The sequence below is a fragment of the Centruroides vittatus genome, unplaced genomic scaffold (assembly GCF_030686945.1).
Source record: "Centruroides vittatus isolate TY-2023 unplaced genomic scaffold, ASM3068694v2 contig_986, whole genome shotgun sequence".
Classification (NCBI taxonomy): Eukaryota; Metazoa; Arthropoda; class Arachnida; order Scorpiones; family Buthidae; genus Centruroides; species Centruroides vittatus.
Genome location: NW_027122655.1, coordinates 1,800,215 through 1,822,436, shown reverse-complemented (window position 1 = coordinate 1,822,436; position 22,222 = coordinate 1,800,215). Strand labels below are relative to the sequence as shown.

The window sequence follows — 22,222 nt, the reverse complement described above, 5'->3', positions numbered from 1 at the left end:
CATAACTGACCTGAAGAAAATCAGAATTGATTGAAAACATTACTCAGTATATTTTTTCATTATTAAATTAAAGTTTTGTTCTTGATCTATAATGGTTGTTTAAGCTGTGTTTACTGTACTAATATCCAGTGAGTAACAGTTGTTACCCTTTGTAATTGATGCATAAAGGGGATCTCCATCATAAATCTTATTCAAACCAAAGCAAAACTGATTCCTGCCAAGCCACATGGTCTTTGACAAAACATTTAACAAAAGTTACTCATAAGTCACCCAAAGTTTTTTAACTTTGATTTTCTTGAATACATTTGAGAAGTGCATATTCTAACTTTGCTTGATAAAGATTCGTACTGAGCCTTAGTTCATACTGCACAAACATTATCATCAAAATCCCCGAAGACAATGTTACAACTTCCCCTTCTCAGTTAAGATCCTTGTAACAAAAGTAAATATATATATATATATATATATATATTTGATATATATTTGAACAAAGTTTATTACATAATTTTTTTATGATTTAAAAAAATATCTTAGCATACAATTAGTAGTGTAAATTACAAATTTATGCTGATTGAAAGATCTTGGAAAAGGGCATTCAAAAACAATCTGTTAGCTCAGGGGTCAGCAACCTATGGCATGCATGCCAAACAGGGAATGCTGGACAATTTTCAGTGGCACTCTGATTGAACAGAAATGTAGTAAAAATTATTTTTTAATTATTAATTACACATTAAATGAAAATCATGGTTCAACAAAGTCTGTGGTACATTAAAAACGAATCTCATTTGTATACTTCTATTACAGCACGTGTGTTTACACCCCATGTTGCCATCTACATGTTATGCAAGCACTTCACACATAAGAACATAATTTAATTAACAACTTAACTTCAGAATTATACATTTTGAAGTCCATTATAATCAGACTAATTTTAATAACATATATAATAAACTTGGTAGAATCATGTCACTCAGGTATAATAAACTTGGTAGAATCATGTCGCTTGGTAGAATCATGGCACTCAGAATAACACTATAACTTATGTTTGGCATAACACCACTGAAATGTTGCTGACCCCTGTGTTAGCCATTTTGAGTTAATATAAGCACTGGATCATAAACATTTTATTATTATTTCCAAATGAGTTTGAATTTTTTATAAGTTTTATGACTGGTTTTGTTATTTTTACAATTGGATTTTGTTTAAATCACCTGATAAACTCAAAAACTTCAAAGTATTAGAAGTTTTGTTTTAATTGTTTTGTTTATATTAAAATACTATTTACATTTCACTTGAAATTTAGACCTCATCTTGACTCATTTTTAAATCTGTTAATACATACATAAATAAACCTTTCATATTGTTTAAAAATGTAAGAATAATTGGGATGCTACCTGTGGGTTCACGAACAGGATTATATTCCAAAGCATTGTCGCAGATGCGATCAATATCTTCTAGAAAATGGCCAACTGTTTCATAATGGTAATGATCAATCTTTGTCATCATTGTTTCAAAGTCCATTGGGTTTTTAATCACTTCCAAATAATCAGGTACCTGAAAAATATTATTTTGTGCATTAAGAAAATGCCAACTCTTATAATACTAGTTATTAAATATACCACTATGTTTACATATAAACTCAATATTTTTAAATTTATATCTGTTCTATGTAATCAAATTCTGCTGTTTTTTTTTTTTTTTTTTTTTTTTTTTTTTTAAATCTATCTATATATATAATTTATATATATAGATAGTATTGACTGATTGATTCATCAACACCCAGAGAAAACTGCTGAACCTAAAGTAATGAAATTTGGTACACAGTTAGGGTATGACGATGGAAACACACACTAAGAAGGGATTTTTTGAAATTCCTCTGCGGGAGAGAGAGAGAGAGAGAGAGAGAGCATTAAGGCTTAACCGGAAGAATGGCTTCTACTCTACTATTTTAGATGTGATTTTTTGTTTTTAACTGCGTTTTAGTAGGGTACTCCATGGGAATGCACACTAAAAAGCAAATTTTTGAAATTCCCCCGCGGGAGAGAGGGAGAGCGTTAAGGTTTAACTGGAAGAATGGCTTCTACTGTACTATTTCAGATGCGATTTTTTATTTCTGATGGTAATAACTTAATTTCCAAACGTATAATATTTACATATGATTTTTTAACCAAATGTTCAAACCGTTTAAATTCAAATTTGTTATTACATATTTGTTTGATTATAGTGTGGCCGTCTAACCCTTTTGCCCTTGGTAGGATTATCTTTTCCACGAAAATAAGTAGAACAAAAGACGGTGTGGGGCCAAACGGACAGAGAAAGAATCACTTTTGATGAGGACCTCGAAGAAGTAGGGAGAGGAAAAGAGTGCTCCAGACCTGAAGAAAGATGATCTGAGACTGAGAGGTGCCAAAGAAGTTAGAAAGAAAAAATAGACTATGGACAGAAAACCTTGAGGACACATGACGAAGTCAGGAATAGACGAAAGGTCTACAACAAGAGGGTCACGAATAAAGGAGAGTTTCAAAGTAGTGTCCTATCCAAGAGCATGTTGCTACGAAAAACCCCAGGTATTTCTATTCCTTTCCTATCCCTTTTGCTTTTTTCCCATTTTCCTTAATTGTAAGAAAGTTATAAGTTAGTATAAGTTGATACAACCTGCATTTGGTTGTCACGCATGTGAGAATTTTATATATTTAGATTGTTATAAATTAAATAATTACTATGGTGTGTGAAATAACATTGGCCACAATTTTACTTTGTTAATTTTTTTAAAAATATTATTGTGATAGTGGCAAAACACCAGAGGATGTTCTACCATTTTTGCATATTTGTTGCTGAGGCAGTAGCCTAAAAAGGAAAGTCTTCTCCATAATTTTTGTAATATCCAATGGTCTACTGATGGTGTGCAACGACGAAAAGAAAAAGGCAACGACAAAGGTTGTATCTTTGTGAATGCTCTGTATTTTTACATTTTATTATTTATTAAATTTAGGGAGTTTCAGATAAAGTCATTTATGTTTCGAAAAAAAATTAAACTCAGATTTATCGTATCTCAGAATCCCATAATATTTGAAACTTGAATTTAGGTGCATTAGCAGTCCATAGTTTGAAACAAACAAAAATCAGTAATTTTACCAAATTAGTAACAACTAATGATTGAAAACCTTAGTGAAGCACAGAGGGAGGGTTATTTCTTCAAATTGCAAAATCTGAGTGGGCGAAGTTATTTTTATTATTTCGTTTGGATTTTTGAAAATATTTTTGAAAGTTAATTACCTTTAAAAGTGCATGGCTTAATAAAAAAAATACAAACTGATAAGTACTAATTAGCTTATTTTTATTTTATAGTTTTGTACAAGTGTTGTGTAACTTCTAATAAATACTGTTTTTGGTTAATGTTACCCAAGGTATCAAAGATGGTGACTCGTTTCCAATTTCAGCAATCAGAAGACAGGGAACAGTGGGGATGCACATCCTAACCTAACCTATTCTAATAATTATGGTAACTTATTAGAATAGGTTAGGTTAGGTTAGAATGTGTGTCCCCACTGTTCCCTGTCTTCTGATTGCTGGAATCAGAGACGAGTCGCCACCTTCGATATCTAGGGTAACATTAACCCCATTTTTATAATTAAGTAGACTATTAAATTAATTAAAATATCTATAACCGTGAGGCAGATAATAGTAGGGCTTATCACACCAATGATAATGGGCACAAACGCTCAAGAATCAAAGTAAAAACATTTAATAAAACAAAAACAGGGTGTACAATAAGATGATTACAAAAGTGTAGAAACCGAAAAATCCAAAATGCATTTCGGACTATTTTCCAATAGAAAATAGTCCCTCATCAGTTGGTTAACAAAAGGTGTTAGTATACTTAAGAATTATACTTAAAAATTATACAAGGTGAAAGAATAAATTTAAAATTAAACTAAAAATATGTCTAAAGCTATAGAATAAAGATGAAAATATCACCATGATAGTATGAGCAGTAAGCAATATCAATGTAGATGCCTCCTTTGTAACCGCTCCTTGCATCTAGTAGTAATGTCTGAACCAGCAACTATGTTGTTTTATTATTTTTGGTATGTACATATGTTATAAAGTTAGTTTAAATTATGTACATACCAAAAATAATAAAACAACATAGTTGCTGGTTCAGACATTACTACTAGATGCAGGGAGCGGTTACAAAGGAGGTATCTACATTGATATTGCTTACTGCTCATACTATCATGGTGATATTTTCATCTTTATTCTATAGCTTTAGACATATTTTTAGTTTAATTTTAAATTTATTCTTTCACCTTGTATAATTTTTAAGTATAATTCTTAAGTATACTAACACCTTTTGTTAACCAACTGATGAGGGACTATTTTCTATTGGAAAATAGTCCGAAATGCATTTTGGATTTTTCGGTTTCTACACTTTTGTAATCATCTTATTGTACACCCTGTTTTTGTTTTATTAAATGTTTTTAGTTTTATTCTTGAGTGTTTGTGCCCATTATCATTGGTATGATAAGCCCTATTATCATCTGCCTCATGGTTATAGATATTTTAATTAATTTATTTATACTTAGGGCTAAAAGCATTTTCTGTAATAAGTAGACTATGTTTGAATAAATATTGTTCATCCAATTGATTGCCTTTTAATTTTATTTTAACCATTAATACACTTGAATAATAATTCTAAATCAGTTCGGCCCAGGACAAACTAATTTGGCCTGACACATGTAGGACAAACTAGTTTGGCCTGAAATCGGATTTGGCCGGTAACATATATACTCTTCAAATGCTCTATATATGTTCTTTAAATTTTACTAAAGAACATAAATTAGATTGAAATTACTTGAAGAAACTTATTAGAACTTTGATTTATTTTAATTGAATAATTTACATACCGTATTTTACAAACTATAAGACGCACCTGAATTTTGGAGGCAATTTTTTGAAGAAAAAAGTGCATCTTATAGTCCGTAAAATACGGTATACATTTTTAACTTAAGATATTGCACAAAAAATATGGTCAATCTATTATCACAAACTTAATCTAACATTATTAATCTAAAATTATCACAAACAATCTAATATTTTTGATCAACTTTATTGACCGAAAATGTTAGATTGTTTGTGATAATTTTAACTGCATATTAAAGGTTTTTGAAGTCTTTTTTGTGTTTTATATTAAGTGCAGTTGGAGTGGTAGTTAAGATATTGCATTTAAACCTGTTTTTATTTTTATCAATGATAACATAATACAAACATCTAACTTTTAAAGCATTTTTTTAAATATTAGTTTTGGCAATTTTTGTCACTACAATACTGTATTCTTAACATACATCTTTCTTACTTAGATAACACACAGTTCAACTGTTTCTGTATTTAGAAGATGAACACATACTACATCTGGCTTTCTTTTTAGATGCTCTTGGTCAGATTTCCTATACATATAAGACTGAGGGTTTTCTGTTTGATCCAATCCAGCTAATTCCTTTGCAAGCTGCAGCAAAAATGGTAGGTGAATACATCAAGTAGTTGCAGCATTCCAGTCAACCCCCCTGTTATTACAATCATGTCACTTTTCTCTTCTCTCATCATCTTTTTCATGCTTTCAGTCAGATGTCCTCAGAAGCTGTCAACAACTAACATGAACTGCTGATGTAACAGTGCACATAAAACACTGAACCACACTGACTTCAGCCAATCCATGTAGAGTTCTCTCATCCAGATTTGATCTTAAACTCATACCAATATTCCAGGCAGTAGTGTTTCTTTCAACAGGGTTTTATGCTTAAAAATGATGCAAGGTGGCAGATTGTTTCTGTCAGCAGTGATACACAGCATTATAGTACAATGCTGCTTTTCTGCTCCCATTGTTTGCACCAGAACTGTTTTTTTCACTTGCCTGATTGAGTATAGTGTCATTTGGTATATCAAAGAAGACAGGAATTTTGTCAGCATTGCTTATTGCCCTTAAGTTGTAGCCAATTCTTAAGCTGAGGACATGTTTCTGAAATGCAAGTAGGCCTAGTTTCTCTTTATACTGTAGGTGTCAGGAAGCTGCTGCACTATTGAAGTTCGACACTGAATCACAAGCTCACGTCATGCAATAAAACATCTTGCCCAGCTGTCACTTCCCTTAAATTCACTTTTGGGAATTTTCATATTTTGAGCAATCCTTTGAGCTTCAAACTGCATCATTTCAACAGATACAGAAAATCAATCTGCCCAAATTTCACAGATACATCTCAACAGATTTGCTTCCAGGTTGGGATGTTTTGCTGTCTTTCTGCAATTTTGTCATGTTTTCTCAGGAGTGCTCTTTCTTTGAATCCATCACCAGATGTTTTTTTGTCTACGTCAAACTTCCTGCTGCTTGATCTCCATTTTCTTGTGCATAACACACCACTTGCAATTTAAACTTTTATATATAATTCACTCTCACTCAACCCATATTTAACAAGCACTTAATAAGCATTAACCATCACTTTATCTGTTTGAAATTTCCATTGTTGTCATAGTTCTGTATATCTATGTATCTACTCTCAACCCTCAGCAGAACTATAAAATTTTTATTTTTTCAAATATGTCATTTCATAAACAGGTTGTAACTTATACACTTATATGGCCTATACACACACAAATATGGTATATTTGTATTTGCTTTTAAAACTGCATTACTCTAGTAAAATTTTTAATTTATAACTACCATGGTTGTATGAAAACAAAATGTTTATAGGATTATTTTGCAAACTAATACTTTTTTAGTATGTTTAGAGTTATTCTGGAAATTGCCTAGATACACACAATTCTCTCACTTTCTCCTATATATGTATATTGCCAGTTGGATGGCTAAAGCAGTTAAGGCATTGGCCTACCTCTCTGGACACTTAGAATTGAATAGCTGTCAGTTTCAATTGAATCCAGGTGGTAACTAGTTAATTGTGGGCTCTGTCATGGCAGTCTATGGCCAAAGTTGTAATCAGTTATTTTCACATTAAAAGTTACAAAATTCACATCATGGTAGGCCAAATGTCAGTTTGCATGGGTTGACTTAAAGTAATACACATCCAAATTAGGGCCAGACTCTTTAAAATTTCAATTTATACATGCCATGAACCAGGAATCTGTTTATATGAGTCATACCATGGTGGTTTACAGCTTGATTAGAATAAGACTTGTTTAATTTAATATTATAGACAGACAGTGCTTGTATTTTGTTTATTAATTTATTTTTCTCAAGTAAAATATAACATATACTAAAATAAGGAAGAAACATAAGCAAACAGCCCACTAGAAAATTCCTGATTTCTCAATGATCAAAGAAGACTAGCAGATTTTTCAAATGTGAGCATCTATCTAACCCACAAATGTGAACCTTGTTAACCCAAGTAAAATCCAAGCTAGGATTATGCTGAGAACATGTCATGACTATTTTGTTGTATTTAGATAACTAAATCCAAGTGTTTATATATCAACTGCCCCAATTTGAAGAATGGACAATATTCAGCAGCCACCATCCACTCTGAATTATATGCTGTTTGTGAGTCATTCTTTGCTTTATTTCTTCTCATAAACCTTACCATCATGGTTGGCTCTACTGGAGGCTTGTGTTCTCACTGTCACTGTCATACAGTTCATTGGAACATCTGACCTATTTTACCTTGACAAGGTAAGGACTAGCATAATTGTAATTAATAATAAGAATAACAACAACTAATATATATAGGATGGGTCATAAGTTTCGGACCTAATGAGGAAAGGTGAGAGATAAAACAAATAATGATTATTTTTCAATATAATAATCCTTGATTTCATTGCACTTATGATTATGTTTAAAAAACAATTCAGTCCCGTTATAAAAATATTCTGAAGATTTTTGTTCAAAATCGTCCATTCCTGCTGTCTGCAGTTCCTTAACACTGTCAAAATATCTTCCTCAAAGAGATTTTTTTAAATCTGAAAAGAAAAAACAGTCCAATGGAGCCAGATCTGGGCTGTAAGGTGGGTGATTGAGCCACTAAATGCCACAGTCCTGAATAGCAGCTTTCAGCAAGTGCTGCGGTGTGGGTGGGTGCATTGTCATGCAACAAGTGCACTCCTATTGTTAATTTTCTTCTTCATCTTCTGCATATCTTTGCACACAACTGATGTAGTAACATTGAATAATATTTTGCATTTATTTTAATGTTTCTTTAAAGTCTACCATCAATATGCCCTCACAGTCCCAAAAAACAATAATCTTTGAATGAGCTCTTGGTTGAATGTGACACTAGTCTTTTTTGAAGCTCCCTTCCACTGTTTTAATCAATCCATTCATTCTATTTTGGAAAAGGAATCATAATAAAGACCACAGTTTACAATAGATTTCAAAAAATCAACTCCACCCAATTTCTAAAGGTTCAAAATCAACTCCACACTTTTCTACATGCTGCTGTCATTGGACAGCAGAAAGAAGTTTAGGAACCCATCTTGCACTGACTTTGCACATGCCTAGATGTTCATGAAATATACACCAAACACTCATATCTAATATGTCGCTCATTGCTGTTACAGTAGAGCATCGCTTATCCGACTTAATTGGGGACTGGGGTTGGTCGGATAACTGAAAAGTCGGATAACAGAAAAGTATGAAAGAATACATTATTAGTGTAGTGTATTACGCCTGGTTTAAATACTACCCTCCCTTTCATGGTTGAGCCAGTGCTGCCAGCTAAAACATGCAAAAATTTAACAAAAATAATATTAAAGTAGCCAAGACATAACCAAATATTGTAGCGCCACATCACTAGCAGACATTTGAATTTGCCGACTAGAATGCGATTGGTTAACTGATAAGTTGGTTAATTGGGGGTCGGATAATCGATGCTCTACTGTATTTCTTTCACTTTCAGCTGGTGATCAGAAAGATCCAGCTCCTCCACCATAAGTTGTTGCATCTACTGGACAACCAGATCTCACATCATCTTCAAGGGATTTTGGTTCTAATCAAAACATTTAGCCCATTCTTTGATAGTGGTATATGACTACAAAGCTTCTCCATACACATGATCTAAACATGACTTGATTTCCACAGCATTCTTTTTTAAAAAACTTATGACTGTCTAATATTCTAAAATTTGCTGCCATGTCATATATAGAAGTCCACTATAAATCATCTTTCAGTGCTATAGCTGCTAAATTTGAATCAAACACTAATAAGATATTAATCTTTTATGTACTTGTCTTGAAATGTCTTTCAGTCATATGCAGTAGATTAGGTTGGAAACTTATGGTGCTTCCTTTGTAATATTTGATAAATAAAATAGAATTGAAACAAATAAATATAAGTTTCATTATTTGAAAATATTTTTGGTACAATATAGTTTAAACAGTTGCATTTCAAATTTCATTTCTCTTACTTCACTTATTATATCTTTACATGTACAATAAACTGCTAATAGAAAAAAATGTTTAAAAAGTGGGAAAAACAGCACATTTCAAATAATATGTTTTTAAACAGCATACTGACAAATGTTGTATCATTAAAAGTCACTTTGAAAATATAGAATATACATTGGTGCAGCAATTTTTGTGGGTCTTGTGTTATAAGTACACCACTGCTGGTTATCAGCATGAAGTTACAACAACCCACAGATGTTATAAAACTGAATAAAAACAATGTAATGAGGAGCAAAACACATTAATAAACATTTGAAAATATTCTGAAAAATATAACAAGAAATCATAATACTGTTCACAAGATGGCTTATATCTTTTAAAAAAACAATGTTTTGCAAATATGTCATTATGACTATAAATGTACCAAATAAGATTATATGTTCCATACAATTTTGTAATTTCTAAAAGAAAGTTATGAAAATATATTTAATTATGATAAAAATTATGATATATTCCAAAAAAGAATAAAAAGTTAAATCAATCATACCACAGTAGGATCGACAGGTTTGGCAAAAATGGAGAATTTCCTATCTTTTGCTAATTTTGTCAAAACTGCTCTTAAAAATATTCTCAGTTCTGTTAAAGTAGCATTCTCTTGCTGCCTCAAACGCTGCAATTCTGATTCTGTCAGAATTCGTGGTTCAGGTAACGGTGCAACGGGTAAAGGTTCTAACCTAGCTATAAAATAATACATCTTAAATTAGGAAATTGTTTTTCTCTGATTATTATTAAATAATAAATTAGTAAATTCCTTTTATCTAAATTCTTTAAACATTTTTCTAATATAAATAAAAATGTAGTTAATCCTTTAAGGTATGTGGCATACTGTTGTGACAAAGAAAAAATACTTTTTATGCATATACAGGTATCCTTTGCTTGATGTGCAAAATAAATTGTGACAATCCCTTTATATATGCAACTGAAGATTTAATTAATGCACTTTAACAGCTGTCTTTACTTAAAGCTTTTTATCTCACACTTTGCATAAAATCAAATCTAAATGTGAGGACCATATTAAACTGGCCCAACCGATTTTAAAATTTTATTGTTCAAATCTCCTCGGGAGATAGCGATCAAAATCGCAGATAGCAATCAAGATTCAAAGGATGTGCAGCCTTCCGCCGTCAAACTCACTTCCCTCTTCTCCGGATCCGACTTCTGAGTCACAGAGATCGACTCATCACCCTCCGTCGCAATGGGTGATCACAGCGGACGAGACCTGGAGTATATAAAGGGGGGAGATATCTGAGGACGGGGTCGCTGAAGGTACGCATAAGACGCCCGACCCGTAGGATCAGTCCCGAGAATCGAGAGCCGAACCCCCGAAGCCACCGAAGCCCGCTGCCGACGAGCCGCCCCGACCGATCCTCCTGCTTACCTCCACGACCGGAGAGCCAAGACGATTTCACCTTCGATTCCAACTGAGATATCAGAAGACGAGGTATGATCCCCCAACATGTGTAAACTCTCTCTCTCCCGCGATTAGGGACGGGACGCGTTAGATTTCTGTATTTTGTTTGTCCGTCTAAATAAATCGTCATGTGTTTTCATCCTGGGTCCGTTTATTCGAATATCGCCGTAAACTTATCGACGAACCCACACACTTCCTCCACTCGACCTGACAATTAATTACTTAATCGCGACGAGTCGGATATTATAAAAATTTCGCCATCCTTGACAGTGGGGTGGGTCTTGCCAACCTGTTCGCCGAAGAAAAGGAGGTACGACTCCATCCTACCTCGGCGTTCCCACATAAATGTCTGCAGATAAAATGCATGTAAGGCATATTATGTATAGGTTTTAAGTTTCATAATGAATATAATACTATACAGACAGTAAAAAATACTCATAGTGTGTATGTGGTAGATGCTCCTAAACATCAGACATGTCAAATGTGGTTTTGAAAATTTTGTTTGGGAAATTTTGAATTAAAGGATACAAAATGTACACGGCACCCAAAAACAGTTGACATAAAGAAATTTCAGAAGAAATCGTTTAAAAAAAAAAGAAAAGAAAAAAATATCGATGAATAACAACTCATGAAGTCACAAAAAATCTTAGTGTATCACTGACATAATAATTGTGTTCAGCATGCATTAACCAGTTGTTTGCGGAGTACTGCTATTGGAGTAACGGTTTTCGTTAAACTGTTGTCTGACAAAAGTAAGCAACTCTAAGCTTGCATTTTATTTGTAAATTAGTTACTCATTTTTATCATTGAAGGCTTTTTTTATGGATAACAAAATTAAAATAAATATATTTGTTATTAACTGAACATTTGTTCTAGCAAGTGGTAATTGGTTGAGTACAGAGTGAGAGGTAAACTACTTAGAGGTGAGAGATCAATGTATGAAAACAGCAAAGCATGTGTATGCATGGATGGCAAGTGTCTGAGTGGTTTACAATTGAGGAGGGTGTAAGACAAGGGTGTGTTATATCCCCATGATTGTTTAATGTTTTCATATTACTGGAGTGTGAAATGAAAATTGGAAATGAATGAGTGTCATTTATTACAGATGACACTGTGCAATTAACAGAGAGTAAAGAAGAGCTTTGGACACTTGTAATATTGAAGAGGCATGTGAGGATGTATGCTGCAAGTGAATGTGAGTAAAACTAAAGTTATTATGTTTGTATACAAAGGTAAGCAAATGGATTGCAAGATTGAGCTGGATGGTGAACAACTGAAACAAGTGAATGAGTTTGTATATTTTGGAAGTGTGATAGATAGGAATGAAAGGATAGATGATGAAATCATCCAGAAGAGTGCAGCTCAGATATGGGTGAAATGAGTAAATTTGCAAAGGACAAAAGGATGTCCAAATAGGCATAAATGGCTGTGTTGTAGTTCCTTTGTATAGTAGCAAAACTTGGGTATGGCACAAGTATCATAGGATATGCATTATCACATGGGAGACGAGGTACAGTAATACCTCAGTTTTCGTTGACTTCGGTTATCATCGGTTTTGGTTTTCATTGGTTTTTATCATGAAAAATTTGTCTTGGTTTTTGTTGATTGTCTCGGATTTCGTCAGCATGCTAAGTGACCTCGCTGCTAATTTTGTGAAAACAAAGAGCAACCCATGCGTTTTCCGGCACAGTGTGGCATTATTTCTCGTTGTGTGAACACTGGACAACAGTTCTGTTCTGTGAACACTGGGAGTTCAGTCATGGGTTTGCGCTTTGCCAGAGCAGGCTGGCCACATGAAGTTTTCTGGGTTTTCTCCACGTCTGTAACACCTTAAATGGATTTTTCGGAAGGCATTATTCTCCTCGATACGACCATCATAAACGCATACAACTACTATTACATGACAATTATGTCACACTTTACCACAGGGTAATATAGGCTAGAAGCTCATGTCCAACTAGCTTCTACAAGACAAGATATTACCCCACAAGTCTAGCCAAACAATTCCATTGCTTTCATCTTAATGATAATTATCTTATCTTTAATCTTAATGTTTTTATCTTTATGCTAATTAGTCTTTTATGTTAAATTTTTATTACTTTCAGTATTTAGAGCTATATTAATTCTCTATAAAATGTGCTTTTTGTATGTAAATTGGAGTGTCTAGAATGAATTAATTGAATTTACATTGATTCATATGGAAATAATTGCCTCGGTTTTTGTCGGTTTCAGATTTCACTGATTGTTTTTGGACGGATTATCAATGAAAACTGAAATACCACTGTATTTGAGAGGTGTGTGTGGCATAATGAGGAGAGACTATTTGAGAAATGAACAAGTGCTGGAGGAATATGGTATGAAAGAGTGTGGTTCAAAATTAGCTCTACAATAGTTTGGCCATGTTGAGAAGATAAAAGTGTTGAAGAGATTATATAAGAAAGGTGGATGGAAAGTGTGGTAGAGGAAGACCAAGAAAATCTTGGTTGAAACAAATGGATGAGTATATGAAAGAATGTAAGGTGTTGAGTCAAAGATAATGTGAGAACATGTGCTAGAAGAAGCATAAGTGTGTCTGAAGCAAAGGAGATGTGTCTATACAGGAAAGTGTAGAGGAAGTTGCTGAATGGATAGTTTATAAGATTGTAGTCTCTTTTTGACTGCTGCTCACCATTTCTGGATTGTGAGTGTGAGGATATGCATATTTTTGCAATTTGTGGTGTGTGTAAATACGCACCAGAGGGCCTTTTTACACACATCACAAATTTGACTGAGCCTACAATGAGCTAGAAAAAGGGAGGAAGTAGAATCATCTGACAAGAATACCCGCAAAAAATTCTGGAGCCATTTGCTCAGATTCAGCTTAGGTCCCTTGGAGAAGCAGGCTTGCACCCAAACTGCCACAACCATCTGTATGCAAAATTTATGACAACTTCTTTTAGGAAAATATTTCACAATTTACAAAAAGTATTTATCAATTAAAATTTTTTTTTTTTCATTTATTAATTCCTAAATCTTACCTTTTTTATTTTTTTGTTTAGGAGGAAGAAACACTTTCTGTAATAGAAGATTGGAAAAAAATTCTCTTCGCTCATCACTGTTTGGATTTTCCATTCTTAATACTTCTCCTTCATTTAACTCAAACATATCCTGAATCTGTTTAAAAATAAACATTTTACAAGTTATTAATGAGAGAAGTAATAATATATTCAAACTTATATTACATTTTATGAATACAAAAAAATATTAACATCTACATAATCTTTATTCAAAGACAATTTTCCAGATTAAGCTGAAAAAGAAGACTGATCTGTAAAAACAATGAATGAAATAAAAAAGTTTTTGTATAATGAACCAAACAAACAATTCCTAATATTGTGCGATCATCTTCAGTTTTTCTCATTTTACTTTCCCAGCTGTTATATATACATAGCAACAGAAAGTACTGGAATTGTGTCAAATTTGATCCTCCGAGATTTTTCTTTTTTTGCAAATTTCCACATTTTGAGACCTCCTGAATCCAAAAAAGTAATAAATGGCCAAAACATTTCTATCTATCTGTGTTGGCATCTCAGGATGGAATAAAGATTAAGTAATGAAATTTGGCATGGTGGCTTGTATATGAGGAGCATTAATGCCATTAAATTTTGGTTGTTAAAGGTTGAAGTGGGGAGACAGAGAGGTATCATGTATCATATCTTAAGAGGGGTAGAACTTAATGAAGATTTTATTCATTATTAACATTTATGTATTTTTTTAATATATAAAACTCATCTATACTCACAAAATTAAGCTTTTTGCCATTTTATAGTAATTAAAAATATAAAAAGTTTTAAATAAATAAACAAAGCTTACTGGAATTGTTTCTATACAGTAAAATAACAACCTTTTGAACAATGACATAGTTCTCTTAAAAGCAGATAAGTCTAAAGGTGTGGTGCTCAGGAAGCATAATTCCTATAACCAGAAGTTACAAAAATATATTGAAAGCACAGAATGCATTATTGCCCCAGACAAATTTTTGGAAACATTACAGCATAGAGTCAAGAGATTTGTCGCAACTCCACTGGCACATATTTTAAAGATGGGAAATGCTACTATCCAAGCACCAAGAACACCAAGAATTTTTGTATTTGGCAAAACCCATAAACCTGGCTGCCAATTACGCCCAGTAGTGGAGAAGTGCAAGGCACCCACTTTCGGTCTGGAAAAACAGCTGGTCGCATTTATACGTGACAAGATGCAGGGGTACCCCTTTCATATAAAGAGCTCATTGCAATTGGTACAGAAACTGGAGAGAATTACGCTTAAAGACGAAGAATGTATGACAATAATGGATTATAAAGCTTTGTACCCCTCCATAAAATTACCACCTTGCTTCTGTGCTTTGAGAGATTTTTTATTTGCTAACATCAATAATGCTTTCAAGTACCATAAACACATCCTGGAGTTAGCAAATTTAATCTGCTACACGTCTTTCTTTGAATTTGAAGGGAAGACATACCTTCAAACTAGAGGCGTCCCGATGGGAAGCCCAATGTCGACAGTGCTTTGTGAATTAGTACTCCGTAAACTTGAGTGCAAAGTCTTAACCATGTTCCAGAAGGATATAGTAGCATACACCAGATATGTCGATGATATTTTGTGGAATAATAACCGCAATGTGCGTCAGTTTATGAACAGAATCAACAACAACCCGTATGGATTGATCTTGGAATTGGATCAGGAAAGTGGGGTTAGCATTAACTTCCTGAATGTAATGATAATATGTAAAGAGGGTGAAATCAAGACAAGTATATATCGTAAACATGTTTATCAGCCGATTTTTATACCGAGCAATTCTATAGACCCTGAGCACTTTAAACTTCAGCGTTTCGATCCTTCATAAAACGTGCGCACACGCATTGCACAAATGTCTGTGATACTTATAATGAGTTAGAATACATAAGAAACATAGCGGTTCAACATGGGTACCGGAGGAAAGTAATCGACGACCTGATTACGAGAATGCATAAACGTAAACAGGACCAGCAACAACCCAAACTGGGCAAAGAAGAAATTTAGTTCTGGATTTTATACCGTTTCTAAGTAAAGTAGTTAAGAAGGTAGCGAGGCATAGGAATCTGCACGTAATATACAGGTGTAACCCAACAGTGTGCGGTATCTTGAGAAACGATAAGAGAAAACAAAAGCACAACGACAGAACAGGAGTATATTCCATCCCAATTAGAGATAATCGATTTAACACTGATCTAGTATATGTCGGCGCTACAATGAGGAGTCTAAAGCAGAGTATATGAGCATAAGCAGTCGGTGAACAAGAATGTTGATTCTACGGTTCTGGCAGCATTTGCGAAAGAGCAAGGGATAACGGTATTTTGGGATAAAGCCTCGATTGTGAAGGCCACAAGATCAAGACAAGCTGTTAAACACATTGAAAAAAAAAAAAAAAAATGGAAATACACAGAGCTCATTTAACCACAAACTGCATCGACCATAGAGATGCAAACATGTTAGTGTCAGCCTGGAAATCCTTCTTTGACAACCTAAATTAACAAAGCATTGTTAAAGCGACAGAACATCATTAAAACGCCACTTTTAGTTTATCATTATATTTAATGTAATATTTTATGATGCCTACATTGATATGTTACTACCTTTTGTTTTACATTTGGATTAACGCGCAAGCTCATTACCGACAATTTGCGCAAGCGCAATAGAATTTCGTTTAATTTTTCGTAAATTTAGAACTCTTCATTCTTATTTTCATAATTTTATAATTCTACGTTCTTTTTTGTTGTTTAATTGACAATGGCTGCTTAAAGCAGTTGAAAACATCTTTACGTAATTAAAATATTGCTGGAACGAGAAAAAAAGGTTGTTATTTTACTGTATAAAAAGTTTTTTTATAACAAAATTTTATAACAGATAGTTCTACACACAATTTTATTTATTTTGCTTAATAATATAAAAGTTATTTATTTTAATAAAAACTCATAACAGCCAGGAAAGTTATACAACTCATTGCTGGTTTTTTAAAATAATTTCTAGTCATTTATTATGAAAATGTAACTAGTAAATTTTAAAAAAACTCTGGCAGATATTTTACTCAATAACTACATGTATTAGAGATAAGATGATTTTTCTTTATAAGAAAATTTTAGATATTTATATTTGATAAAAACACAGGAGATAATAATGGTCTTTTGGTATTAAAATTTAATAATAAACATACATATCTATATATATAAAAACGAATGTATGTCTGTCTGTCTGTGTGTGTGTGTGTGTTTGTCCTTCATGCATTACCACACCATTTATCCGATTGCCATGAAACTTTGGGAAGTTGTTTAATACATTCCCGCGAAGGTTTGTGGCATATGTGAAGATCACCATTTCCCCCCTTTCAAAAATATATTTATATATGGATTAAGGCTTTCATGTCCAACAGATGGCGCTAACTTCCGACGACCTAAGTTTGCTTTTCTGTGAGACATTATGCTTTTCTGTGAGAATGGACCTAAGCAGATCATTTTCTACCTATCTATATAAATAAAATACAACGTTTGTTTGTTCCTACCGATTCCTTTGAAATTTTGACACAACGTTGCATTCGAATATGCACATGTTTTTATATAATATACATGTCGAAATTCTCCCTACGGGGGGAGATGGACGGGATTAAGGCTTACCGTGAAGAACTCCGCTTCTATTTATACTATTTTACATGCGGTTTTTTGCGTTTTTAATTGCGTTTTAATAGGTGACGTCAACAGAATATACACTAAAAAGAGATTTTTCGATATTCCCCAGCGGGGAAAGGAACAGAATTAAGGCTTACCGTGAAGAACTCGGCTTCTATTTATACTATTTTACATGCGGTTTTTTTGCGTTTTTAATTGCATTTTAATAGGTGACGTCAACAGAATATACACTAAAAAGGGATTTTTCGATATTCCCCAGCGGGGAAAGGAACAGAATTAAGGCTTACCATGAAGAACTCGGCTTCTATTTATACTATTTTACATGCGGTTTGTTTTTAAGCGTTTTAATAGGTGACGTCAACAGAATATACACTAAAAAGGGATTTTTCAATATTCCCCAGCGGGGAAAGGAACAGAATTAAGGCTTACCGTGAAGAACTCCGCTTCTATTTATACTATTTTACATGTGGTTTTTTGCGTTTTTAATTGCGTTTTAATAGGTGACGTCAACAGAATATACACTAAAAAGGGATTTTTCAATATTCCCCAGCGGGGAAAGGAACAGAATTAAGGCTTACCGTGAAGAACTCCGCTTCTATTTATACTATTTTACATGTGGTTTTTTGCGTTTTTAATTGCGTTTTAATAGGTGACGTCAACAGAATATACACTAAAAAGGGCTTTTTCGATATTCCCCAGCGGGGAAAGGGACAGAATTAAGGCTTATCGTGAAGAACTCGGCTTCTATTTATACTAATTTACATGCGGTTTTTTGCGTTTTTAATTGTGTTTTAATAGGTGACGTCAACAGAATATACACTAAAAAGGGATTTTTTGAAATTCCTTCCATGGGGGAAGTGTTACACATTTATAATAGATACATTTTGAGCCACAACAACGCGTGGCCGGGTCAGCTAGTACTGTATAACAGACATTTAAAACTTAGTACTTTATCAGAAGAAGAAAATTTAATTTGTTTGAACAGAACAGAACAATACTTGTCTGTAGAAATGTAGAACAAACAGCATTTAAATGTTTTAAGTTTAGATACTCTATAAATCAGAAACATTTAAAACATTTTTCAATAATAAAAGCTTACGTAAATCATAAGAAAATGCATAAAATAAATATGTTATAGTTTATTTTAAATGTTCTAACATTACTAATGACATAAAATACAGTCAATAACATAGAGTTAATGCCTAGTAAGTCTAATGTTTATATGGGCATGACAACATGAGAAAAATGATGTCATATAAACTATGATTTTAAATAAATCATTTTAATGTATCAAGCAGACAATCTAATGAAAGGAAAGAGGGGAAAAAAATTGACTGATTACATTATCTGTTGTTATTTGGTGTGCATGTTGATTGTTGTATGAAAGTTGAATTGAGAATGTGTGCAAACATGGCAAGTGCACTTATCAAAAAGTGATTCCAAACTGTTTAATAAAACTGATTTGGATAATTATTCGTTGATAATTGTTTGTTGCATTTAATATCTTTCTTATGTATGACAAGATTTTTAGTGATTGAAACTATACAATGTTCAAGAGTGTTTGCAATTGCATTACAGAAAGATATTTTGTAGATCTCTGCTTTCTTAATATAGATCCCTGTCATTAGAAATTAATCTTCACAAAGATGATCAATGACAGACAAGTTGTAAAATAATATAATTATTTAAACATTACATAAAAAGTATAATAAACAAAACATTGATAAAAGGCAAGGCTTAAGAATTATATAATAATCTTTTATATGTGTTTTTAAAACAATGAAAATTAACATGTAGTGAATATTCAAAATCATCAATATTTTGTGAAATGCAGTAAAAATAAGATCTTTGTGGCATTGATAATCTAAAAGCAGGTGTATATGTTTAAGTTAAGTTTTGAGTATTTCACATGGGAACTCTCACACAAAGTCTATCCTACAACACAGTCATTGTAGTATTTATAGTATTGGGTTGTTCGGAAAGTAATTTTGTTTTTTCCATAGAAAAATAAATGCAATATTCTTATAATAAATAAATATTTTATTAAATTATATATTGACCATTTTTGGTCAAATACCTGTTGTCATTGTTTCTGATAGTAGCATGATTTCACATTCATAAAAATTTTGATCATTGGATCAGTTTTAAAAAAGCAAAATATGCTGAAAATGATGCTTTCGATTTTCATATTTGATGGGTCAGTGAAGAAAAACAATTGTACAGAATCAAACAAAATTTTTTACAAATAAGCCTTAAAATGTCTGCTGTCAAAGTATATAATGAAAATGTGGTTTAAAATAAAATTGGCTGGTAAAAATACATCTAATTCCTCTAGTAATAAAAAAACAAAATTACTTTCTGAATAACCCAATATATTAATTAATCAAAATATTTCGTTCATTCATTAAATGAGAGCAGTCCCAATCTAAACCTAATAATGTATGGATAAATGGTTAGAAAACCTATTTAGAGTCATATATATTTTGTTAAGTTCTATACTGATTGTCTTCCAGAAGAGTGGGAGCAGCCACAGACCAGATCAATAAATAGTAATCTATAATGGAGTGAAATACTGAATGACCTACACAACTGAATGACTTATACAAAATATATGTTGATGATATATTTATTATATGGTCCTCAAAACTTGTAACTGACATACAGTGTTTCAAAATTATAAACACACCCAACTTTTTTCAATATCAAAAACATTAACAATAATAATGTTTTTATTATATTAGGATGTTGTTTACAACATAAATTTAAAGATTTTCTGAAATTTTTAGAGCTACCTGACAATCACAAAAAAAATTATCACATATTTTCAATTTTTGATTGTTTCAAAAGTATAAACACGGGTGCATAAAATTAGTATGATAATTTTTTTTTATTAATTATTGGTTTAAGCAGTTGTTACCAGAGAGTAGTATCATTCATTATTACAAATGTGGTGCCAGTTTTAAATAATTATTTGTGATTTAAAACAATGCCTTGTGGAAAAACACTAACAGAGTTGGAAATATATGAAATTTACCAACTAAAAGGATTAGCATGACAATCTCTAAGACAAATTTTGGCAGCTATAAATCAATTTAAATGTTAAAAAAAAACTACACCATTATAAATCCAGCAAAAGTTTTAATACAATAAAAATGTTTTCAATCGTCTTAAACGATCTTCATCAGTTACAAAAAAATCAAACTTAAAATGAATTAGAAATAAATATAACAAGTAAAATGGCAAGGCCATATTTGGGACAAGACTATGTCTTGGAGACTCACTACTAAGTGGGATCACTTAGACACTCACAGTGGGTCTCGTTCTCAATTCTCCAAATCATCTTTGGTATCACTGGTTTTGAGCGTAAACGTTCAAACTTCACCAGCCACAGCTACGACCATGAGGTCATCCATGATGCATTTTCAGTAAAATTAACCTATCGAATGTTGAAATTTCTCTCCATTGCACGATGTCCCAGGTTGAATTTTTGTCAATGCAAAAATTTCCCATTTTTGAAAAAATAATGGTTGCTATTGTATCGTTCACAATTATTTTATTATTTTGCACAAATGAAATACATATATTAATAAATGTAAAAAGAAAAAATAATTCTATTTCGGAAGTTAGTTTTACTATAAAATTATAATTACGCGCCATCTAGTTTCAAAAAGTTCTGATGATGAAACAAGATATCTCCAGTCGATTAGTCAAGGTTAGCACATGGCAACCAGAAATATGTGGGGAATAACACAGGGCAGGAAAATAGGTTTTTTTCAAAGATTTGTTTGTCAAAATTCAATTTAGCAACATTTGCTCTTCAAACTTCCCAATGCACGTGTTTGTCAAAATTTGATTTCACAATAGTCGTATTTCCAACTTACCAACGAGCACACATGCAAAAATCTCACACTACTGCCTGTTTTTAGAGAGTGTTGCCATTTTGTATTTTATTTTGTCTTGGTTCTCGATCCCAACTATCTACAAGTCCAGTTTTTTTATGCACACATGATTTCGGCACATAACACTCTGTGCCAAATTTCAACTCCTGACATGTACTCCTTCATACCTCTAAGCTGGTAAGACATCAGGCAGTACAATTTTATAAACAAGACATAGTCTTGTCAAAATTTAACGGAAAAATGCCCCTCGAACAAAATATAGATAAATAAATAAAAAACTTAAATGAGGTCAAAATACATTGAAAACATGTTTATTGTATTAAAATTTTTGCTGGATTTATAAAGGTGTAGTTTTTTTTTTAAGTATTCCATTTCCAGTACGTAGTTTATTATATACAATTTATATGTGCTCTGAGAAATGTGTTAACTCAGGGTGAAAATTATGGCAAAAATAAGCAATGTGGAAGACCTAAACTCCTTACAACTAGAAATGAAAGAGAGATTTTTTGGCTATTGACGGTCAACAAGTTGTCTGTTAGAGAATCAGCATCAACACTGCCAATTGCAATTTCACCAGCAACTGTATGGAGATGTATGCATAATCATAAAGAAGCCAAATTTACAAAAATGGCTGCCAAACCAAAATTAACACAATTGCACAAAACAGGTAGATTAAAGTGGGCCAAAGACAAGATGACATGGAAAGAGGAGTGGAAACAAATAATCTTTTCAGACGAAAAAAATATGGAATTTGGATGGACCTG

General features: G+C 32.6%; 1 protein-coding gene across 2 annotated transcripts in view; it reads right to left on the bottom strand.

Annotated features, from left to right (window-relative positions):
- The window catches only part of LOC136985977 (ATPase family AAA domain-containing protein 2-like), a 119,469-nt gene that overhangs the window by 33,311 nt on the left and 63,936 nt on the right, over positions 1-22,222 (bottom strand). For both annotated transcript variants that reach the window (XM_067283399.1, XM_067283400.1), the window contains 3 exons: positions 13,876-14,011; positions 9,935-10,125; positions 1,395-1,554 (listed from right to left, as the gene is read on the bottom strand). In XM_067283399.1, the coding sequence (XP_067139500.1) occupies positions 1,395-1,554; positions 9,935-10,125; positions 13,876-14,011 (487 nt within the window). The remainder of the gene's footprint in view (positions 1-1,394; positions 1,555-9,934; positions 10,126-13,875; positions 14,012-22,222) is intronic.